Genomic DNA, 18,838 nt, shown 5'->3' with positions numbered 1-18,838 from the left:
GCCGGGGCTGGTCTCAAACTCCTGGATTCAAGCAGTCCTCCTGCATTGGCCTCCAAAGCGCTAGGATTTCAGGCATGAGCCACTGCACCTAGCCTACTTTTCATTACTTTTGTTTTCCTTAGGAAGTCAACGTATTTGGATTATAGCTGAGACTGGGAATTCTCAGTCTGCAAGAATTCAGGGGCCATCTGTCAAATGGGCACCATTAGCTTCAATCATTCATAGGAGTGGGAACTGGAGGCTTCTGGTATGATTCTTTGGCTGTCAGTTGATAGTCCTCTGACCTTGGTCCAACAGTCTCAAGACAATCCTCCCCTCTCCCCTTCCCCATGTGGATTTCTGTGGCTATCTCACTGAGAGACCTGATCCTGAAGAGTTTTACATTCCTGGCTATTTTAAGCCTCACTAACTGTTCAAACGAGGTCGCCACATGGCATGCAGCTGTGGGAAGCAGCTGCTGTGGTTTGATTTCTAGTTAGTATGTCTTGACATTTCTTGTCAAGCGATGTCTAAAATTCCTTGGGTTTTTTCAGGTAACCAAGAACTTTTTTCCCCCTGGGGAATAAGGTGTGACATCAGGGCTGTGCATCTGATAACCCGCTCCAGGCTGGGGACAGTTCCAGAACTCTGCTAGACTTGATCTTAGCCAGAAGGCCTAGAAGCGGTCAGAATCCTGCTAGAAAGAAACACTTGTTTCACCTTTCAGGACCTTTCTCTGCCCCAGAAATATCAGTTCTGGAGCCAAGAGACACTGCAGCAGCCCTCTCTGCAGTTTCTAACTGGAGCCCATCCTGGAGTCTGAGATGCCACAGAAGAAAGTGGAGAGGACTGGGCAGCTTGCTGGGCTCCCTGGAGCTATCTTCAGTGACAACAGCTAACATGGAGGAAAGGCTGGGTCACTCAGCCCGGGGAGAAACTGGACCAGACAGTGTGCTTCCTTCCGCTCTCTTGCCTACCTCCTCCCAACCCCCCACCTACCTGCCCTTCTCTCTAGGGCACTCCGCTATTTGTCTCTTGGTTCACCCTCATACACCTGTTTGCCATGATGGTTTTGCCTTCAGGCTTTTGCACATGCTGTTCTCTGCCTGGTAGACTCTTGGTCTCTTTTCCAGATCAACTTCTATTTGTCATGTTTTTATCAATATTGGCATCACTTTTAGGAGCCTTTCCTGATCTTCCAAGAAAGGGTTAACTGCCCCTTTGAGGTCTATGCCCTATTACTGTACCTAACACGTTGCACTGTAATCTCCTGTCTACTTATCTGGTGCCCCCACCAGGGTGTAAACCCTGGGCAGGGTTTGGGTTTTGTTCACTGTTGTATCGCCACTTCTGGCTCAGCACATAACAGGTGCTGTGTAAATATCAGGTCTATATTGTTCCGGACTCAACAAGAACTCCTTCTCTTCTTTTCTCTCCAATATATTACCTAGTATACATCAAATTCTTTGCTCTTCAAATAGCCTCTAAGTGTTCTATTTTAATGTGACCAATATCTATTCAAATAAAGTCCTTTGTAAGTTGAGTTTGAAAAGGATCTTCAGTTGTGCATATATGTATGAAAGTGTGGCACCACAGACTCCTAGATGGTGTCTGTGCCTAAGATTAATACCTAAATACAAAGTGAACATCTTAGCTGGATAACTGAAAGGAGCTAAAGACTCTTTATCTAGATCTTGGTCCTTCCTTTTCATGAAGCCTTCTTTTTTTGTGGGCTGGTAAGTGTGAACCCCTATTTTCAAGGTATAGTTATTATTTTTTGAGACAGGGTCTGCTCTGTTGCCCAGGCTGGTATACAGCTGCCCAACCATGATTCACTGCAGCCTCGACCTCCTGAGCTCCAGCAATCCTCCCGCCTCAGCCTCCCAAAGTGCTGGGACTAGAAGGCTAGTTGTTCTTGACAAGGAGGTAGTATAGGTTTCCAACCATGAAACATCTTCCATGGACCATCTGGAACTGTTTTCCATTTATTTTCTAGAGGATACTTCTTACAGTAGAGAGGAAGTTTACAGTTACATAAAATCTCCATTAATGTTCCTCCTCCCCTAGCCCCATCCTTCTGCCTAAGCTGATAAGAGCAGCAATTATCAACCATTCCATACAGTGCTGTTACTGGTTTCTCTACAATCACTTTTCATAAGACCACAGTGGGGGTCTTTCCCTGGCCCTCCATCACTAACTAGTACACACCAACTATGAAGGGTGATAGCACAGGCCTCTAGGAACTGCAAGGCAGGATTTGGCCTGGGATTCAACTTTCTGCTTTAAAAACAGCCACATGAACAAGGTCACGATCCAGAGAGGGGGCTTCAGAAGAACACAGACAGCATCTGAAGCTGTGCCTGGTGCTGCCAAACCCACCCTGTATGCTGGCGACAGGACTGGTTGACGGTGGCTAGCCACAGTAGGGAGGAGTCCATGTGGCTGTCCAAGGAGTGACCAGCCTGCTGGGGCACTCCCAGACACTGGGGACTGTAAGCCAAGGAGCTGCTTTCTGTCCTTATTAACTTTGAATTCTAGAGATATCCTGACAGGCGCAGAGGCAAGACATTTCCTACACTTGTCAAAGCTACATAAAAGCAGCCAGGTTTGGTGGCTCACAACTGTAATCCTGCTTTGGGAGGCTGAGATGGGAGGATCGCTTGAGCCCAGGAGTTTGAGACCAGCTTGGGCAACATAGCAAGACCCTGTCTATACTAAAAATAAAAACAAATTGGCCGGACACAGTGGCTCATGCCTGTTATCCCAACATTTTAGGAAGCCGAGTTCAGATGGATCATGAGGTCAGGAGATCGAGACCATCTTGGCTAACACGGTGAAACGCTGACTCTACTAAAAATACAAAAACAAGACTCGGTCTCAAAAAAAATATTAGCTGGGCATGGTGGTGTGTGCCTGTAGTCCCAACTACTCAGAAGGCTGAAGAGGGAGGATTGCCTGAGCCCAGGAGATCAAGTCTGCACTCTGGCCTGGGGAACAGAGAGAGACTCTATCAAAACAAAACAACAAAAGCTACACAAAAGCAAAATGATCTGATTCTTATGGGAGTGAAATGGACCCATTTGGGTTCTACGTCACTTAAAGCTTGCCCTCTCCTGCCCTGCTGGGCCAGTGGTTTTGGGGAAGAAGGTATCCAGTATCCTGATCAGAGGCAATATCTAGCCTCCTCTGCCCTTTGGAGAGCTGGTAGCAAGGCACTCAGGAACTCACTGCATTTCGGGTGGGAGAAAGTGAGAAGGGTAGGAAGTGCATGGCAGAGCTGGGAAGCTGGTTCCTCAGCGCTGGAAAGTCGAGAGAAGTAGAGCCAGCTCTCAAGTTGAACTCAGGGGTGTGTGTGTTGCCAGGGGGAATTACTGGGAAGGGTAGTGATGCTGAATATGTCTCTCCGCCCCCAAATAGCCACATCCTAATCCCTAGAACTTGTGCATGTTACCTTACATGACAAAAAGGTCTGCAGATGACATTACAAAAGGCTCTTGAGATGGGGAGATTATCCTGGATTATCCAGGTGGACCCTAGATGCAATCACAAGTGTTCTTTTAAGAGAGAGGCAAAGGGAGATTTGACACAGACAGGAGGAAGAGGCGGCGTGACCCCAGAGGCTCAGATCAGGGTGAAGCAGTCACGAACCAAGGGGTGCCAGCAGCTCCCAGAGGCCGGAGGGGCCGAGGAATAGATTCTCCCTGAGAGCCTGCAGAGGGAACAGGCCGGGCCCAACACCCTTGTTCTGGCCCAGTGAGATGAATATGAACTGCTGGCCTTAATAACTGTGAGAAAAAAACATGTCTGTGGTTTAAAGCCACCAAATCTGTGGTAATTTGTTACAGCCGCAACAGGAAACTGACATAGGTGGGTAGTGTCCTCGGATGAGACTTCCGATTTACTTCCCATAGCCATTATGTGGTGGGACTCCTAAGTGAGAAGAACAAGTGTGGCACATCAGTACGTGCAGTGTGCAATAGTAGCATCCAAATTCTGCACGTGTGCCTATGTGCACACGCATGCACGCGTGCATACACACACACACACACACCCCCCAAACCCACTCCTCGCTTGGATCTGAATCTGTGTGTGTTCTTAACTAGCTTGTATTGGAACAGGGAGCTATAAATTGAGCAGGAGACTCATGAGACAAGCTGCCCCAGGTAGTCAGGCAGGGTCTCAGAAGGCATCACAGAACACAGTGAAGGTTCGAGCAGGAAGCAGGTGAGGCATAGCTCCAGAGACACAAGCAGCCTGGACAGAGGGGAGGGGAATAAGCCCACCAGAAAAGGGGCAGGTGGGGAGGGCACGACCTGTTCTGCAGTTTTAAGTTGCTCCCTTAGGAAGAATAGAGAGTAAGGGATGCTAGACCTTTTTCTGTTCCATCTGAAGACACTTTCACCGGAGTAAACTCTGAAAACACTTTCCACAGGAGTAAACTCTATAGTTGCTCACATGTGTGTGTATGTGTACATGCAATGCAGCGGCAATGAACTGCTGGGTGTGCTTTGTGGATGTGGCCAGGATGGGAGCAGGGGTTGCTGCTTTCGGGTGAGTGAGACTCACATGGATATGTGGGGGTGGGCAGGTGCCTTTTGCTTAAGGAATGGCTTCAGGCCCAGGATGCTAACGTGTTTCTGTGGGCTGTGTGAGAGAAGACAGGGAAGGGGCACAGGGGGTGAGAGATTTCCTGGATGAGACAGGAACACTCCTCTCCATGGTCATGGCTGCCTTCCAAGAGGCTCTCCAGGGACAGCACTCCTCACTGTAGGGGAGGCCCCATGCTGAGTCCCAAAAGGTAAACAAACACGGGGAGCCAGGCAGTCTTCCCACCGGACATGGGCTCCACAACCTCACAGGCTCCCGGCTGTATCTCCACTTCAACAACAGCATTTGAAACTCCTTGGTTCATTATAGTCAGCATCACTTACTCAACATTCACAAGGTATACAGCACTAGAGAAGGTTTTGTGGAGCTCTGGTAGAAGTAGATGGCACAGTTTCAGTTCTCCAGGGACAATGAGACAAATACAAATTAAAAATATAGGTGACAGATATCTAAGGCATGTGACACAAAGAATAGGCAAGAGAGTCAGATCTGTGTTCATCACACCGCTCCATGACACTCTGTCTGGTCTTGGGAAAATCACAGAACCTCTCTAAGCCTTTTTGTCCAACTGTAAAATAGGCTTAATACATTTAAAAATGGCTCAGAAGATTGTGAGAATTAAATGAGATAATATATGTGAAAGCCCTTTTATTTATTTTTTATTTTATTTATTTATTTTTCGAGATGGAGTTTCGCTCTTGTTACCCAGACTGGAGTGCAATGGCGTGATCTCGGTTCACCGCAACCTCCACCTCCTGGGTTCAAGCAATTCTCCTGCCTCAGCCTCCCGAGTAGCTGGGACTACAGGCGCGCACCACCATGCCCAGCTAATTTTTATATTTTTAGTAGAGATGGGATTTCACCTTGTTGACCAAGATGGTCTCAATCTCTTGACCTTGTGATCCACCCACCTCGGCCTCCCAAAGTGCTGGGATTACAGGCATGAGCCACTGCGTCCGGCCCGAAAGCCCTTTTAAAATCATAACAATTGCATCTTCAAATGCTGTAATGTACAACACAAGGAAATACTTAAAAATTACATGATGAAGGGTAGAAAAAAATATAGACTAAGTGCTAGTCTAATTCTAAGAACATAATCATTTCATTATGCCTCATCAGGACACTGCGGGACGAAAATGAAAGATATAATTCAAGACAAAAGAAAGGGTGCGGGCAGTAGCTCATGCCTGTAATCCCTGCACTTTGGGAGGCTGAGGTGGGAGGATCACTTGAGTCCAGGAGTTTGAGATCAGCCTGGGCAACATGGTGAAACGCTATCACTATATGAAAGATAAAAATTATCCAGGTGTGATGGTGCATGCCTGTAGTCCCATCTACTCGGGAGGCTGAGGCAGGAGAATCTTTTGAACCTAGGAATTTGAAGTTGCAGTGAGCTATGACCATGCCACTGCACCCCAGCCTGGGCAACAGAGTGAAACCTTGTTGCTAAAACACATATATGTATGTGTGTATGTGTGTGTGTGTGTGTGTGTGTGTGTGTACATATATATATTTTTTATATGTATTTTTTTTAAAGAAAAGAGCATCTCACCACTGGGTATAGTTGACATAGGTTTTTGTCTGCTCCCTTCTTTTAGTTCTCTGTCCTCACTCCCTTTGGAGAACTGATCCCTCCCTCACTCCAAGCCTGGGTGGTGTCGCCCAGCATAGGCCCACACTTGCTAGCCTTGAGGATGGACATGTGATCTACCAATCGTAGGACACTGCTCCCTGGATTCCAAGCCTTGGCCTGGGTAGAAGGCATGAGAACCAAATTGGGCCAGTCAGAGACTTTCATTGGGATTCATATATTTTGAAGTCACATAGGTTTTCTCTTTCTTTCAGGATACTAAGCTGACATAATGCAAGTCTGGAGCTGCCTGCGGCCAAGATTTCCCGTGTAGAGGCCTACAGTCGGACAAAATGAGGCCAGCACACAGAGATTGAGGGGAGTGGAGAAAGACAGCTGGGTTGGAGGAGAAGAAAAAGATCTTGATGGTGATCAAGTCCTTGGTTCTAGTGCTTAAAGTCTCTAGGGTCCTGCAACAATTTGAGTTCCTTCTAGGACATTCAGTTTTGGGTTTAAATTGGTCACTTCATCAGAAAGAGTTCTGATTTATATAGTAAGCTTACTCTGCAATACCAAATAAAACTTGATGGAAGGCAAATAAGAATGTTGTTGGCAAAAGATTCTATAAAGGTCATTGCTTTTCCTGAAAAAATGGCATCAGCTCTGCATTTAGAGACATTAATCCTCAATTTTCTAAACCTGGCTCAACGCATTAAACTTCTGTGTGCATCAAACCAAAATGGCTATGTGCATGCATAATTATGGATTGTGGAGAAGCTTTCAGTGAAGGTTTGGCTAGATTATTCTAACACCTGAGAGCATGATGAGCATGAGGAAGTACATTCAAAATATATACTGGCAATCATGCTGAAACGTAGAGAAAAATGATTGGGACAATATTTAAGCTTTTAGAGTATTATATGTCACTTACTATATTCAATATTGTTTGCTTACAGAGTAGAAAAAAATTCATGTCTCAACACTAGTATCAGGCACTCACTCTTAATGGCTATGTCATCATCTGGCTGCAAACCACCATGACCAAGTAGCCAATCTGTTGGAAGTGGTAGCCAATCCGCTGTGCTACAGGATAAGGACATTCTCAAGGTCCTGCATTGTGCCATCCCTGGCTCTGATGTGGCTACTGAGAATTCAACTGGCAATTTCCAATTTAAGTGGTGAGAAGGTAGTTCTGTAAAATAAGTATCAGACTAAGGAAGGGTAAAAATAGCCCCCTCTGTGAATTGTTCTGATTTGCACATTTCTTTTACCTTTCAACCAGAAATGATCTGCTTTCTTTCGAACTTCTACACAAGTTTATATCTGCTGTCCTAAGCAGGCTTATTCAACGACACCAAGTCAGAAATTAAAATATTGTTTGTAGCAGAATAAACAGCGTACTGCCAATGTCTGTCTCATGGTGACTCATGGCCTTCAAAGAGGTGCCCTTAGTGGTATTTGTATTAATCTAAGAAGCATAAATGGGGGAATATTAAAAGTAGAAGGTGGCCAGTATTGGGTAGACAGTCTCACAAAAAACTCTATGTAAGTCTTAAGAGTGCATGAAACTGATATGCCCATTTTACCACAGCAGGGCTGAGGCCCTCCACTCCCACTGTTAGGTGCAAAACAACTCTATTTGGCTTTATCTATAAAAGGTTATTTTGTTTGGTGGTTACAAAATGAATGTCAGCAGTCCTCTTCAAGAAGCCAGACTTGATCATTCCATGTTGTTTCCCTGGGTTTTCCAAATCACTGAATTCTGTCAATAGTTGGTTTTCTGCCAACTATTGAATAAGGCCGTGATGGCTTTAGAACACTCTCTCAACATGGCTTCCAAGGCACAGGATATTTTGGTCTTCCTACTCTTTCACCATTCCTTTTGCTCCTCTTTCCTCTTCTTCCATTTGCAGGACTTCAGTTAATTCTCTCTCTATATATTTTAGATCTATGGCAAAATGAAACTTTATTTTGTAAATTGATACTCAGGTAATCCCATATGCGGATAACTCCCAAATCTATACGTCTAGCCCATTTTAACTCCAAAGCTTATATTCAGCTGCCTCTTAGATATTTGCATTTGGATGGGAGAGAGCTGGTTTCACCACCCACCTATCACCCAAGCCAGAAGCCCGAGGGCTCTCTATGACGTCACCTCCCTCCCATTCCACAGTGATCCATCACCAGATCCTGAAGATTTTACCTCCTAAACCTGTTCCAAACGCACCTTCTCTTCTTTCCTCCCTTACTACCACTTCACTACTCAGACTCATCAGATCCCACCTGAAGCATTTTAACAGCTGCTGCCTGCCATCCACTCTTCAAGCCGCAACCAGAATGATCTTACTAAAGCACACGTCTCTAAGCCACAAGTCTGATTTCCTGCTTGAAACCCTCCTTTAGCTCCTCAATTCTCTCAGGAAAAAGACCAAACTCCTCTGGGTGTCTGTGATCTGCTGACCTCTCCAGCTCCCAGGCTTCCTGCCCCTTCCAGCTCTCTAGGCTGTAGTCCTCCTCAACTGCTTCCACTTCCACCATATGCTGGGCTCTCTGCTCCCTCCTGGCTCTCATACTTGCTTTTCCCTTGGATAACACACACTTTCTTCTTTGCCCGTACGTACCCTGTATGAGGTTATCCTAAAAAAAATCTGAAATGACACAAATATTTATTATAAGGATGCTCATTGTGGCATAAATTACAATTAAAAATGGGAAATTATCAAAATGCCAATAAATAAAAAATTTTACATGACTGTATAAAGGTTTCTGTTAATAGGAAATTACTCATAGTATATTAAATGAGAAAATCAACTTGTGAAACCTGCTTTCTGTCATAATTTCATAGCTACTTAAAGAGGATAGTAATAATTTCTTCATGGCAAAATTATAGGTGACAAATTTTTTCTTTATACAGTAATTTTTTTTTAGTTTTCCAACATTTCCCCATCTGTATGCAATAATTACTTTTTAAAAATTAATTAACTAATTTAGAGATGGGGTCTCTCTCTGTCACCTAGGCTGGAGTGCAGTGGTGTAATCATAGCTTACTGCAGCCTTCAATTCCTGGGCTCAAGCGATTCTCCTGTCTCATCCTCTAGAGTATCTGCAACTATAGGCATGTGCCACCATGCCCACCTAATTTTTATTTTTATAGAGATAAGTTCTTGCTATGTTGCCCAGGCTGGTCTAAAAGTCCTGGCCTCAAGTGATTCTCCCATCTCGGCTTCATAAAGTGTTGGTTTTACAGGTATGAGCCATTGCACCCAGCTGGAAAAATATATTTTAAAAGAAGAACATCTCTAAGCAAGGTAATGAGGGCACATATAGATTCTATTTCTCAAGGAGGAATGTTTATTTGGAAAGTTTAAATCCTTAATGGGTATGAGATCTAGAGGCTTATCAGGAGTCCTAAGGCTGCAAAGGGTGAAGTACAAAACAGCTGAAGAGGGTGGTGGAAGCTTCTGCTGATGCTTCTCTGACAAATGCTAGGGCTAATACTAATTCCTTGTTTTTGGGATGTGTGCTTCCATTACTGAAGCAATCCCCCCCTTTTTCTCTTCATACCCCATAGATGGGGGCTCATGCTTTGGCACTGTCAGACCAGCTGGAGGGCTGCAAGAAGAAATGGAATTGAGTGAGCAATGTATGGTTAAATAAATCCTAAAAACCCCCAGCAGCTGTGCTTCAGTCAACAGAGAACAACAGGTGCTATTTTAGTCAATCTGTGTGCCCAACTATGTGTAGAGAATGGAAAGTTAACACACAAAAGTTTTGTTCTCTAGAAAAATGAAAATCATTCAGCTAAGTCCATACAGATATATCTAGTGGCCAGTTGTGAGAAGTCAGTTTTTGCAAAGTAACACAAGACATTTGGTGTGGACCTGAGAAGATTTTATTTAAGGGGAGTTTCCCACCAAATCAAGCATGTATGTTATTTCCTTTAGAGGTTCTTTTCAGTCTTAATGAAATTAGGAGTTTGATCTGTAAACCATTAGAAGTGAATAGCATACTTTGGGAAAATGAGACCGAACTTTTAGCTTATGCAAAAAGGTTTTAAAGGATAAAATTGAAAATGTAGCATCTTTTGCTCACTTAAGTATAATTGCAGATTAAATTTTCACTTTATGACCTAGTACATAGCACTTGCAAAGCAAGCCATGTAATAATAATTAAAAACACACTTTTTGAAACAAAGGTTTCAATCTCTTTGCAAAGACAGAGAAACAATGCATTGTACTTACATAATATTTATACAAAACTCAATAGCATTTAGGTAATAGCTTTGAGGATCTCAGAGTGTTTTCCCTGCAGAAACAGGACTGTAGTAACTTGAGGGAGAAGGGCAAATTTCTTTTTTAAGTTTAACTCTATTCCTGTGGCAAGTGTTTATACTCAAAGCCATGAGAGGTAGAGCATAGTTGCAGGCTGGGAGAGTGTAGACAGAGAGTTATGGGTCTCCCAGAATACAGACTCTTTTTTTTGGGGTGGGGGGCGAGTTTTGTTCAAGCAATTCTCCTGCCTCAGCCTCCCAAGTAGCTGGGATTACAGGTGCACACCAACACACCTGGCTAATCTTTGTATTTTTAGTAGAGATGGGGTTTGGCCATGTTGGCCAGGCTGGTCTTGAACTCCTGACCCCAAGTGATACACCCACCTCAGCCTCCCAAAGTGCTGGGATTACAGGCATGAGCCACCACGCCTGGCCCCAGGATACAGACTCTAATTCTGTTATTTTCTAGGTCTAAAAAAGGAAACCTATATGAAATCAGAAGTCATATTTTAAAGAGGGAAAACAAAAAGAAGATTCTATTGTATCAGGTCATTTTAAACTCGAAACTAACTTTTACTATCATGGCCAAATGAGTGAGTTTTTATTGGTTTAGATATTAAAATGAATCATAAATATAGCTGTTTGGGTTATATGAGTGATGGCTCTTATGTGCTGGTTTAAATTCCCAAATGTACAAGTGGATAATTCTAAAGACAGCGCCAATTGATTAGTTTCCCAGAATTAGATTTGAGCTGGGAAATTAATGATAGTATGAATAAGAAAGTATTATTCTGCATTATATTTTTCATTTTAAAGTTTGAATTATTTCTTAGAATCTGATCTGGGTCACGGCTGTAGAATTTTCCATTTGATACCCTTAAACATTGGCAACATTCCAACAATTGTTACTGATTCCCTTTAAGCATTATTACGCAGGAATTCGTTTTGGTGGTTAGGAAAAAAAAAGTCCCATGAATTGCATCCTTTCACAGTTAGAAATCCAAGGGTTCACACTTCTTGTCAGCAGGAAGTGGAGGTTGGGAAGAATTCTATTTTTGGAGTTGAAAGGCCACCTTTGACCCAGAAAATGTGAGGTTGGATGAAAGACAGAACGTGTCTCTGTTCTGTCTTACTCGATTTGCCCAAGGAATGGAGAAACATGTAAGAATGCAACTTCAGCAGACTTGTTTCCTCCTAGGGTTGGAAGATGACCCACATTAATGACATCTAAAGAATTTTAGATTTTCAAGTGTTTCTTTCAGTCCTGTGTGGCCCATGTCACAGTCATTTCAATTTAGAGTATTCAAAACCTTCCAAATTAAACTATTGATAGTGTCCCAAGATATGAGGGCCAGGATTTATTCTTCTAGATTAAGGGTTGGCCATCTAAGACCCAGGGCCAAATCTGGTTTATTGTCTGTTTTCATAAATAAAGTTTTATTGGAACACAGCCATGTCCATTCATTTCCATATTGTTCATGGCTGCTTTTGTGACACAATGGAAGAGCTGAATACGTGTAACAGGGACCATATAGTCTGCAAAGCCTAAGATATTTATTATCTGGCTCTTTACTGCAAAAAGTTTGCTGACTCCAGGTTTAGATGAAAAATCAAGAAATTAAAGAGAGTTATGTCAAAGAGCAGGGGCTATACATGCCAGTATCAGAAATGTTTAGTTTTCAGAGTCTAATTGCTTTTTATAATTAGTCTGATACTCGACAAACAACATTTAAAGACTCCAATTATGACCATGGCCAGTTTGAACTGAGGGTGGGCTATTAGCGCAGAAGTCCATAGAAAGAGAAATGAATCCATAAAAAGGAAATGTAATCCTAGTACACTACCTGGCTCTGAAGGAAACAATGCTTATAAAATCATAGTAATATAAATGTCAGTTATTGGGTTTTGGCTTTAGAATCAATCATCAAAGTAGAAAACAATATAAATGTTAATATTAACAATGTAAAAGTAAAGCTATAGGTGTCAGAAGTTCAGAGGGAAAAAGGGAGCAGTAAGGAGAAAATCTGGGCCACTTATATCTTTATTTGACATGATGAGTCAAGGGTGTCTGAAGTTGATAGAGTATGAAAAAAAATTCTTATATATTTTTGTATTTCACTGTTTCTAAGGCCCCATTTTTTTTTAAAAACCTGTAATATCTTTGAATTGGGAAGCTCCTTACTCTTCATGATACCATAGAAGTATAATTGGCAGTACTGTTTTTCCTTAGTGGAATAGAAAATAATGGTGCATCTTACAGTAGATGGCATCTTAGATTTGATGATTACAGTATTTTGAGTTGCAAAAGTAACTGAGAGTAAGCTAAAGATAATAGAACAACTAACAAAAATTGGGACAGAGTGGCCAAAGGCATCTAAGTAAAATAAATTATCTTTTTTTTTAGAGAGGGTCTAGCTCTGTTGCTCAGGCTGGAGTGTGGTGGCATGATCACAGCTCACTGTAACCTTGAGCTCCAGGGCTCAAGTGATCCTCCTGCCTTAGCTTCCTGAGTAGCTGGGACTACAGGTATACAATACTGTACCTGGAAATTATTATTATTATTTTTGAAACAAAGCCTTACTCTGTCACCCAGGCGGGAGTGCAGGGGAGTGATCTTGTCTCACTGCAACCTCCGCCTCCTGGGTTCAAGTGGTTCTCCTGCCTCAGCCTCCTGAGTAGTTAGGATTACAGGTGCCCACCACCATGTCTAATTTTTTTTGTATTTTTAGTAGAGGTGGGTTTTTACCATGTTGACCAAGCTGGTCTCAAACTTCTAATCTCAGGGGATCCACCTGCCTAGGCCTCCCAAAGGCTGGGATTTCAGGTGTCAGCCACTGCACCTGGCCAAATTTTTAATTTTTTTGTAGAGATGGGGTCTTGCAGTGTTGCCCAGGCTGGTCTTGAAGTCCTGGACTCAAGTGATCCTTGAGGCGTGGCCTCCAAAAGCATTGGGATTATAGGCATGAGCCACCATGTCTGGCCTAAACCACCATGTTTTACAGTCAAAGGTCAATAGATGATGTCCACATGTATATTCATTGCAGCCCTATTCACAATAGCAAAGACATGGAATCAGCCCAAATACCCATCGATGAGAGACTGGACAAAGTCTACATATACACCAAGAATTACTATGTGATACCTATACACCAAGGATTACTATGCAGCCATAGAAAGGAATAAGATCATGTCCTTTGCAGGGACATGGATGGGGCTGGAAGCTATCGTCCTCAGCAAACTAACACAGGAACAGAAAACCAAACACCACATGTTCTCACTCCTAAGTGGGAGCTGAACAATGAGAACACATGGACACAGGGAGGGGAATAACACACACAGGAGGCCAGTTGTGAATGGGGGTGGGGGAGAGAGAGAGCATCAGGATTAATAGCTAATGCATGCTAGGCTTAATACCTTGTCAAAATCCAAAACTTTTGTGCTTCAAAGGGTACCATCAAGAAAAAGAAGAGGCCAAGTGTGGTGGCTCATGCCTGTAATCCCAGCACTTTGGGAAGCTGAGGCAAGTGGATCATCTGAGGTCACTAGTTCAAAACCAACCTGTCAACATGATGAAACCCTGTCTCTACTAAAAATACAAAAATTAGCCAGGTGTAGTAATCCCAACTACTTGAGAAGCAGAGTCAGAAGAATCACTTGAACCCAGGAGACAGAGGTTGCAGTGAGCAGAGATCATGCCACTGCATTTCAGCCTAGGTGACAGAGAGAGACTCTGTCTCAAAAAAAAAAAAAAAGGGGGGGGGAAAGTGAAAAGATAACCCACAGAATAGAAAAAAACTTTGCAAATCATATATCTGATAAGGAACTTGTATCTAGACTACATAAAGAACTCTTAGAACTCAATAATAAAAATACAGTCCAATTGAAAAATAGACAAAGAATCTAAATAGATAGTTTTCAAAGAAGATATATAAATAGCCAATAAGCACATGAAAACATGCTCTATGCCGTTAGTCATCAGGGAAATGCAAATCAAAACTACACTGAGATACCTTTTCATATCCATTAGGATGTTTATAAATCAAAAGACAGATAGTGGCCAGGCATGGTGGCTGGCACCCATACTCTCCACACTTTGGGGAGGCTGAGGCAGGCAGATCACTTGCAATCAGGAGTTCAAGACCAGCCTGGCCAACATGGTGAAATCCTGTCTCTACTAAAAATACAAAAATTAGCCAGGCATGGTGGCGTGGGCCTGTAATCCCAGCTACTCAGGAGGCTGAGGCAGGAGAATTGCTTGAACCTGTAAGGCAGAGGCTGCAGTGAGCTGAGATTGTGACACTGCACTCCAGGCTGGGAGACAGAGTGACTCCATCTTAAAACAAACAAACAAAAAGACAGTAATTGTTGGCAAGGAATGGATAAATTAGAAGCTTTATACACTGCTGGTAGAAATATAAAGTGGCCACCTACTTTGGAAAATGGTGTGGCAGTTCCTCAAGAAGTTAAAGATATGGTTTACTATATCACTCAACAATTTAACTCAAGAAAAATGAAATCATGTCCATGCAAAAACTTATGGACACTTGTTCAAAGCAGCATTATTCATGTATTCAAAAAGTGGAAACAACCCACATGTTTATCCACTGACAGATGGACACAATGTGGTCTGTCTATACGGTGGAAAATTATTTGGAATAAAAAGGATTAAAGTCCTGATGCATGCTACAACATGGATAAACCTTGAAAAGGTTATGCTGAGTGGAAGAAGTGAGTCACAAAGGACCACATAGTATAAAATCCTGTTGATAGGAAATGCCCAGTGTAGGCAAAGCTACAGGTGCAGAGTAGATTAGTGATTGCCTAGGATTGGGTGGGGACTTTGAGGGAATGGGGTGACTGCCAAAGGGTTTCCATTTATGATAAAATCATTTCTAAATTGATTAGGTGATAGTTATACAACTGAATATATCAGAAACCTTTGAATTGCATACTTTAAGTGAGTGAATTGTATGGCATGTAAATTTCTGTCACAATAAGGCTCTTTAGATAGTTAGCTAGAAAGCATCTAGAATCAGAGAATGGTCTAGACCCAGCTCCAAGAGAATGTACAGGTGAATTAAAGCAAAAATTCATGTAAAACTTTTGCACAGAACTTGGCATGTAGTTGATCCTCTATGTGTGCACTCTTATTGTTCACCTGGCATTTGAAGCTTCCTAGGACTTGGCCCCTGCTTATCTCTGCTCCCTTTTCATCACTATAACTGTCCTCCAGGGTGCTTCCCTGCCTCGCCTGCTTAGGGAGGTAGACTTAATTTTTTGCCTCCCTGAAACAGCTTCAATGCCTCCTGCTTTGCTGTGATACTCTTTTCCTGCCCTGCCTTCATCTGGCTAATTCCTTTCTTCTTCCTCTGCATCCAGGAAGCTCCTCCAAGGTCTCTAAGACTGTCCTTTCCTCCCACCATGTTCGCTGCTCCTTCTAGGCAACCCCTGGCTCCCAGAACACACATCTGTGACAGCACTTACCCTTCTCAGCAGCATTTGTCTGGGTGCCTCCTGTCTTACTTACTTTTTACAGCCAGTGACTTGCACAGTGAAAAAGAGTAAGAAATGAAGTGCCAAATAACCACCGGGCTGAAAGAGGAGTATCGTGGCACCAGTAGTTATAACCAAAAAAAAAAAAAGAAAGAAAAGAAAGCATTTTCCACTTCACTATCCAGACTGAAGAACCTCTCTGTTCTGTGGGGCTGAGGAGCTTCGCACACTGCTATTGTGCCTTATCTTAAATGCATGCATGTGCAGGCCTGCCCTGCTTCTGCCTCCATGGTGCGACAGGGAGGGGAGGTCACTAGCTGCCTCGTGACATCGGTGAAGCCCTACTTCAGCTGTGGCTCAGTCAGTTTATTAACACTTAATTGATCCTCATGTCCAAACATGTGTACTAATGAGAAGGGATGTCAAGAGAGCACAAGCAGTGTGCCGTTCACACCTGGCAGCATGTAAAAACTACATTTGCAAATCCTGTAGGAGGTAATGCTAAAAAAAAAAAAGCTAATGGTTGGGGGACAAGAAGGAATGAGTAGTTTCTAAATGTGTCCTGTATCATAAGTGCAGTCCAGTGAGAAGTCCATTGAGATCAGAAGTTCAAGCCCAGCCTGGCCAACATAGTGAAACCCCATCTCTACTAAAAATACAAAAATTAGCCAGGTGTGGTGGCACGTGCCTGTAGTCCTAGCTACTCAGGAGGCTGAGACAGGAGAGGTAATGCATGCCACCACACCTGTGTGAATCTGCCCGCCAACCCTTAGAAGGAGCAAGTTCCCTAACCCCAGAGGTATCCAAGCAAGGGTAGGACACCTTGGGGAGCACAGCCTATAGAGGAAGCTGGATTTCATATTAGCTCCACTCCGACCCTGGGATTCCATGATTACAAATTATATCTGATTATCTGGTGAGTCATTCAAAACGTTGAGGGCCGCCATGCTGCACTACCCCAGGGTGTGCTTCATGTCTAGGTGAGTGGCACCTGTGGAGTGTGCATAGCACAGATCTTGTAGCCCTAAGAGGTGGCATGCTAAATCCTGACTAGATAATCCCATACATATTAAAGCAGTAATTAAATCTTTTTTTTTTTTTTTTAGGTGTTGTGTTGCTTTCTTGCCCAGGCTGGAGTGCAGTGGCATAGTCTCGTCTCACTGCAGCCTCCGCCTCCTAGATTCAAGCAATTCTCCTGTCTCAGCCTCCTGAGTAGCTAGGACTACAGGCACGTGCCACCACACCTGGCTAATTTTTGTATTTTTAGTAGAGATGGGGTTTCACTATGTTGGCCAGGCTGGGCTTGAACTCCTGATCTCAAGTGATCTGCCCACCTCAGCCTCCCAAAAGGCTGGGATTACAGGTGTGAGCTACCACACCTCTCCAAATGTTTTTTAAAAAAATTATCTTATTTATTTATTTTCATGCTCACCAACGTTCCAGCCAGAAAATCTTGGTTTTTTTTTTTTTTTTTTTAAGACAGGGTCTCATTTTGTTGCTCAGGCTGGAGTGCAGTGGCATGACCACTGCTCATTGCAGCCTTGACCTCCCATGCTCAGAGGCTCCTCCTGCCTCAGCCTCCTAAGTAGCTGGGACCACAGGCATGCATTACCATACCCAGCTAATTAAAAAAATTTTTTTTGTAGAGACATGGTCTCACTATGTTGCCCAGGCTGGTCTTGAACTCCTAGGTTCAAGCAATCTTTCTTCCTTGGCCTCCCCAAAGTGCTGGGATTACAGGCATGAGCCACTGTGCCCAGCCTAAAGCTTGCTTAGTTTTACATGACATTGGCTTTTCTTTGAAAAACTCTACTATCCAAATTGTACACATGGCTTAATGAAATGGTGATATATTTTAAAGGAATCTCCAAAAAGGAGGAGTACTGGGCTGGTAAAGTTCTGTTACTGACCATGTCTTGGGAAGGTACTGTTAGAAAATACTAGCAATCCTTTGGGAGGCTGAGGTGGGTGGATCACGAGGTCAAGAGATTGAGACCATCCTGGTTGACATGGTGAAACCCCATCTCTACTAAAAATACAAAAAATTTAGCTGGGCATGGTGGTGCGTGCCTGTAATCCCAGCTACTCAGGAGGCTGAGGCAGGAGAATTGCCTGAACCCAGGAGGTGGAGGTTGTGGTGAGCCGAGATCGCGCCATTGCACTCCAGCCTGGGTAACAAAAGCGAAACTCCGTCTCAAAAAAAAAAAAAAAAGAAAATACTAGCAATCTTCTCTCATCCCCAATGTTAGAAAGAGAAGGATAGACCAGTACCTCTCAGGGGTGCCAGGGAAATATGCCAAATGTTTCGGAAAATAGGTATACCCGCATATAGAAAAATAAGACTCAACTACATGTTCTTTGCAAGTATCACATCAGTCAGGCAATTGCTTTCCTTATGTTTATTAAAAGAGAAAATGGTCAACACTTGTTCATGCATACACACACATACACACTCATACTTACACCCTTTACCTTGTATGCTATTCTAAGCATTATATACATACATACATATATATATGTATATATAGCCAAATTAGTCAAATTCCCCATCTTATTGGTTGATCTGGAAAAATATTTGATAAAATGCGTAATTTTAGTACTCTGTGACTTCTCTTTCTCCAAGCTTTCTCTGTTCCCTATATCTGGGCACAGACCTTGTCCGCCTGCCTTGCATATTGCTATGGAGTCCCTGCTTAGGGGAAGAGGCATCTCTTCATCTTCCAAGGTCCATCTTGTTCCATCTTGTTCCTCTCTGGCATCTCCCCCAGGATGCCCGTAACCCCGAGTCTGCATCTCTTTTAGGGCAGAGTGGGCAAGACACAGACCAAGGAGTCAGATTCGAGTTAGAATCCTGACTCTGCACTTCCTAGCTGTGTGTACCTCTGGCAAGTGACACAGCCTCTCCAGAGCTCAATTTC

The 18,838-nt window shown here is 43.2% G+C and overlaps 1 protein-coding gene across 5 annotated transcripts in view; it reads right to left on the bottom strand.

The window, feature by feature from the left end:
* Nucleotides 1–18,838, bottom strand: part of MYO1D (myosin ID) — a 386,402-nt gene that overhangs the window by 30,751 nt on the left and 336,813 nt on the right. Inside the window, exon 22 of one of the 5 annotated variants that reach the window (XM_035300848.3) lies at nt 8,669–8,805. The exons of 3 other annotated variants lie outside the window; for them this stretch is intronic. In XM_035300848.3, the coding sequence (XP_035156739.1) occupies nt 8,790–8,805 (16 nt within the window). In that variant the 3' untranslated portion in view covers nt 8,669–8,789. Of the gene's footprint in view, nt 1–8,668; nt 8,806–9,541; nt 9,770–18,838 lie in introns of those variants that run through there. One more of the 5 variants, XM_035300847.3, reaches the window with a different exon arrangement.

This window comes from Callithrix jacchus, chromosome 5 (genome assembly GCF_049354715.1).
Source record: "Callithrix jacchus isolate 240 chromosome 5, calJac240_pri, whole genome shotgun sequence".
NCBI lineage: Eukaryota > Metazoa > Chordata > Mammalia > Primates > Cebidae > Callithrix > Callithrix jacchus.
This window is presented reverse-complemented; position numbering and strand designations above follow the sequence as displayed.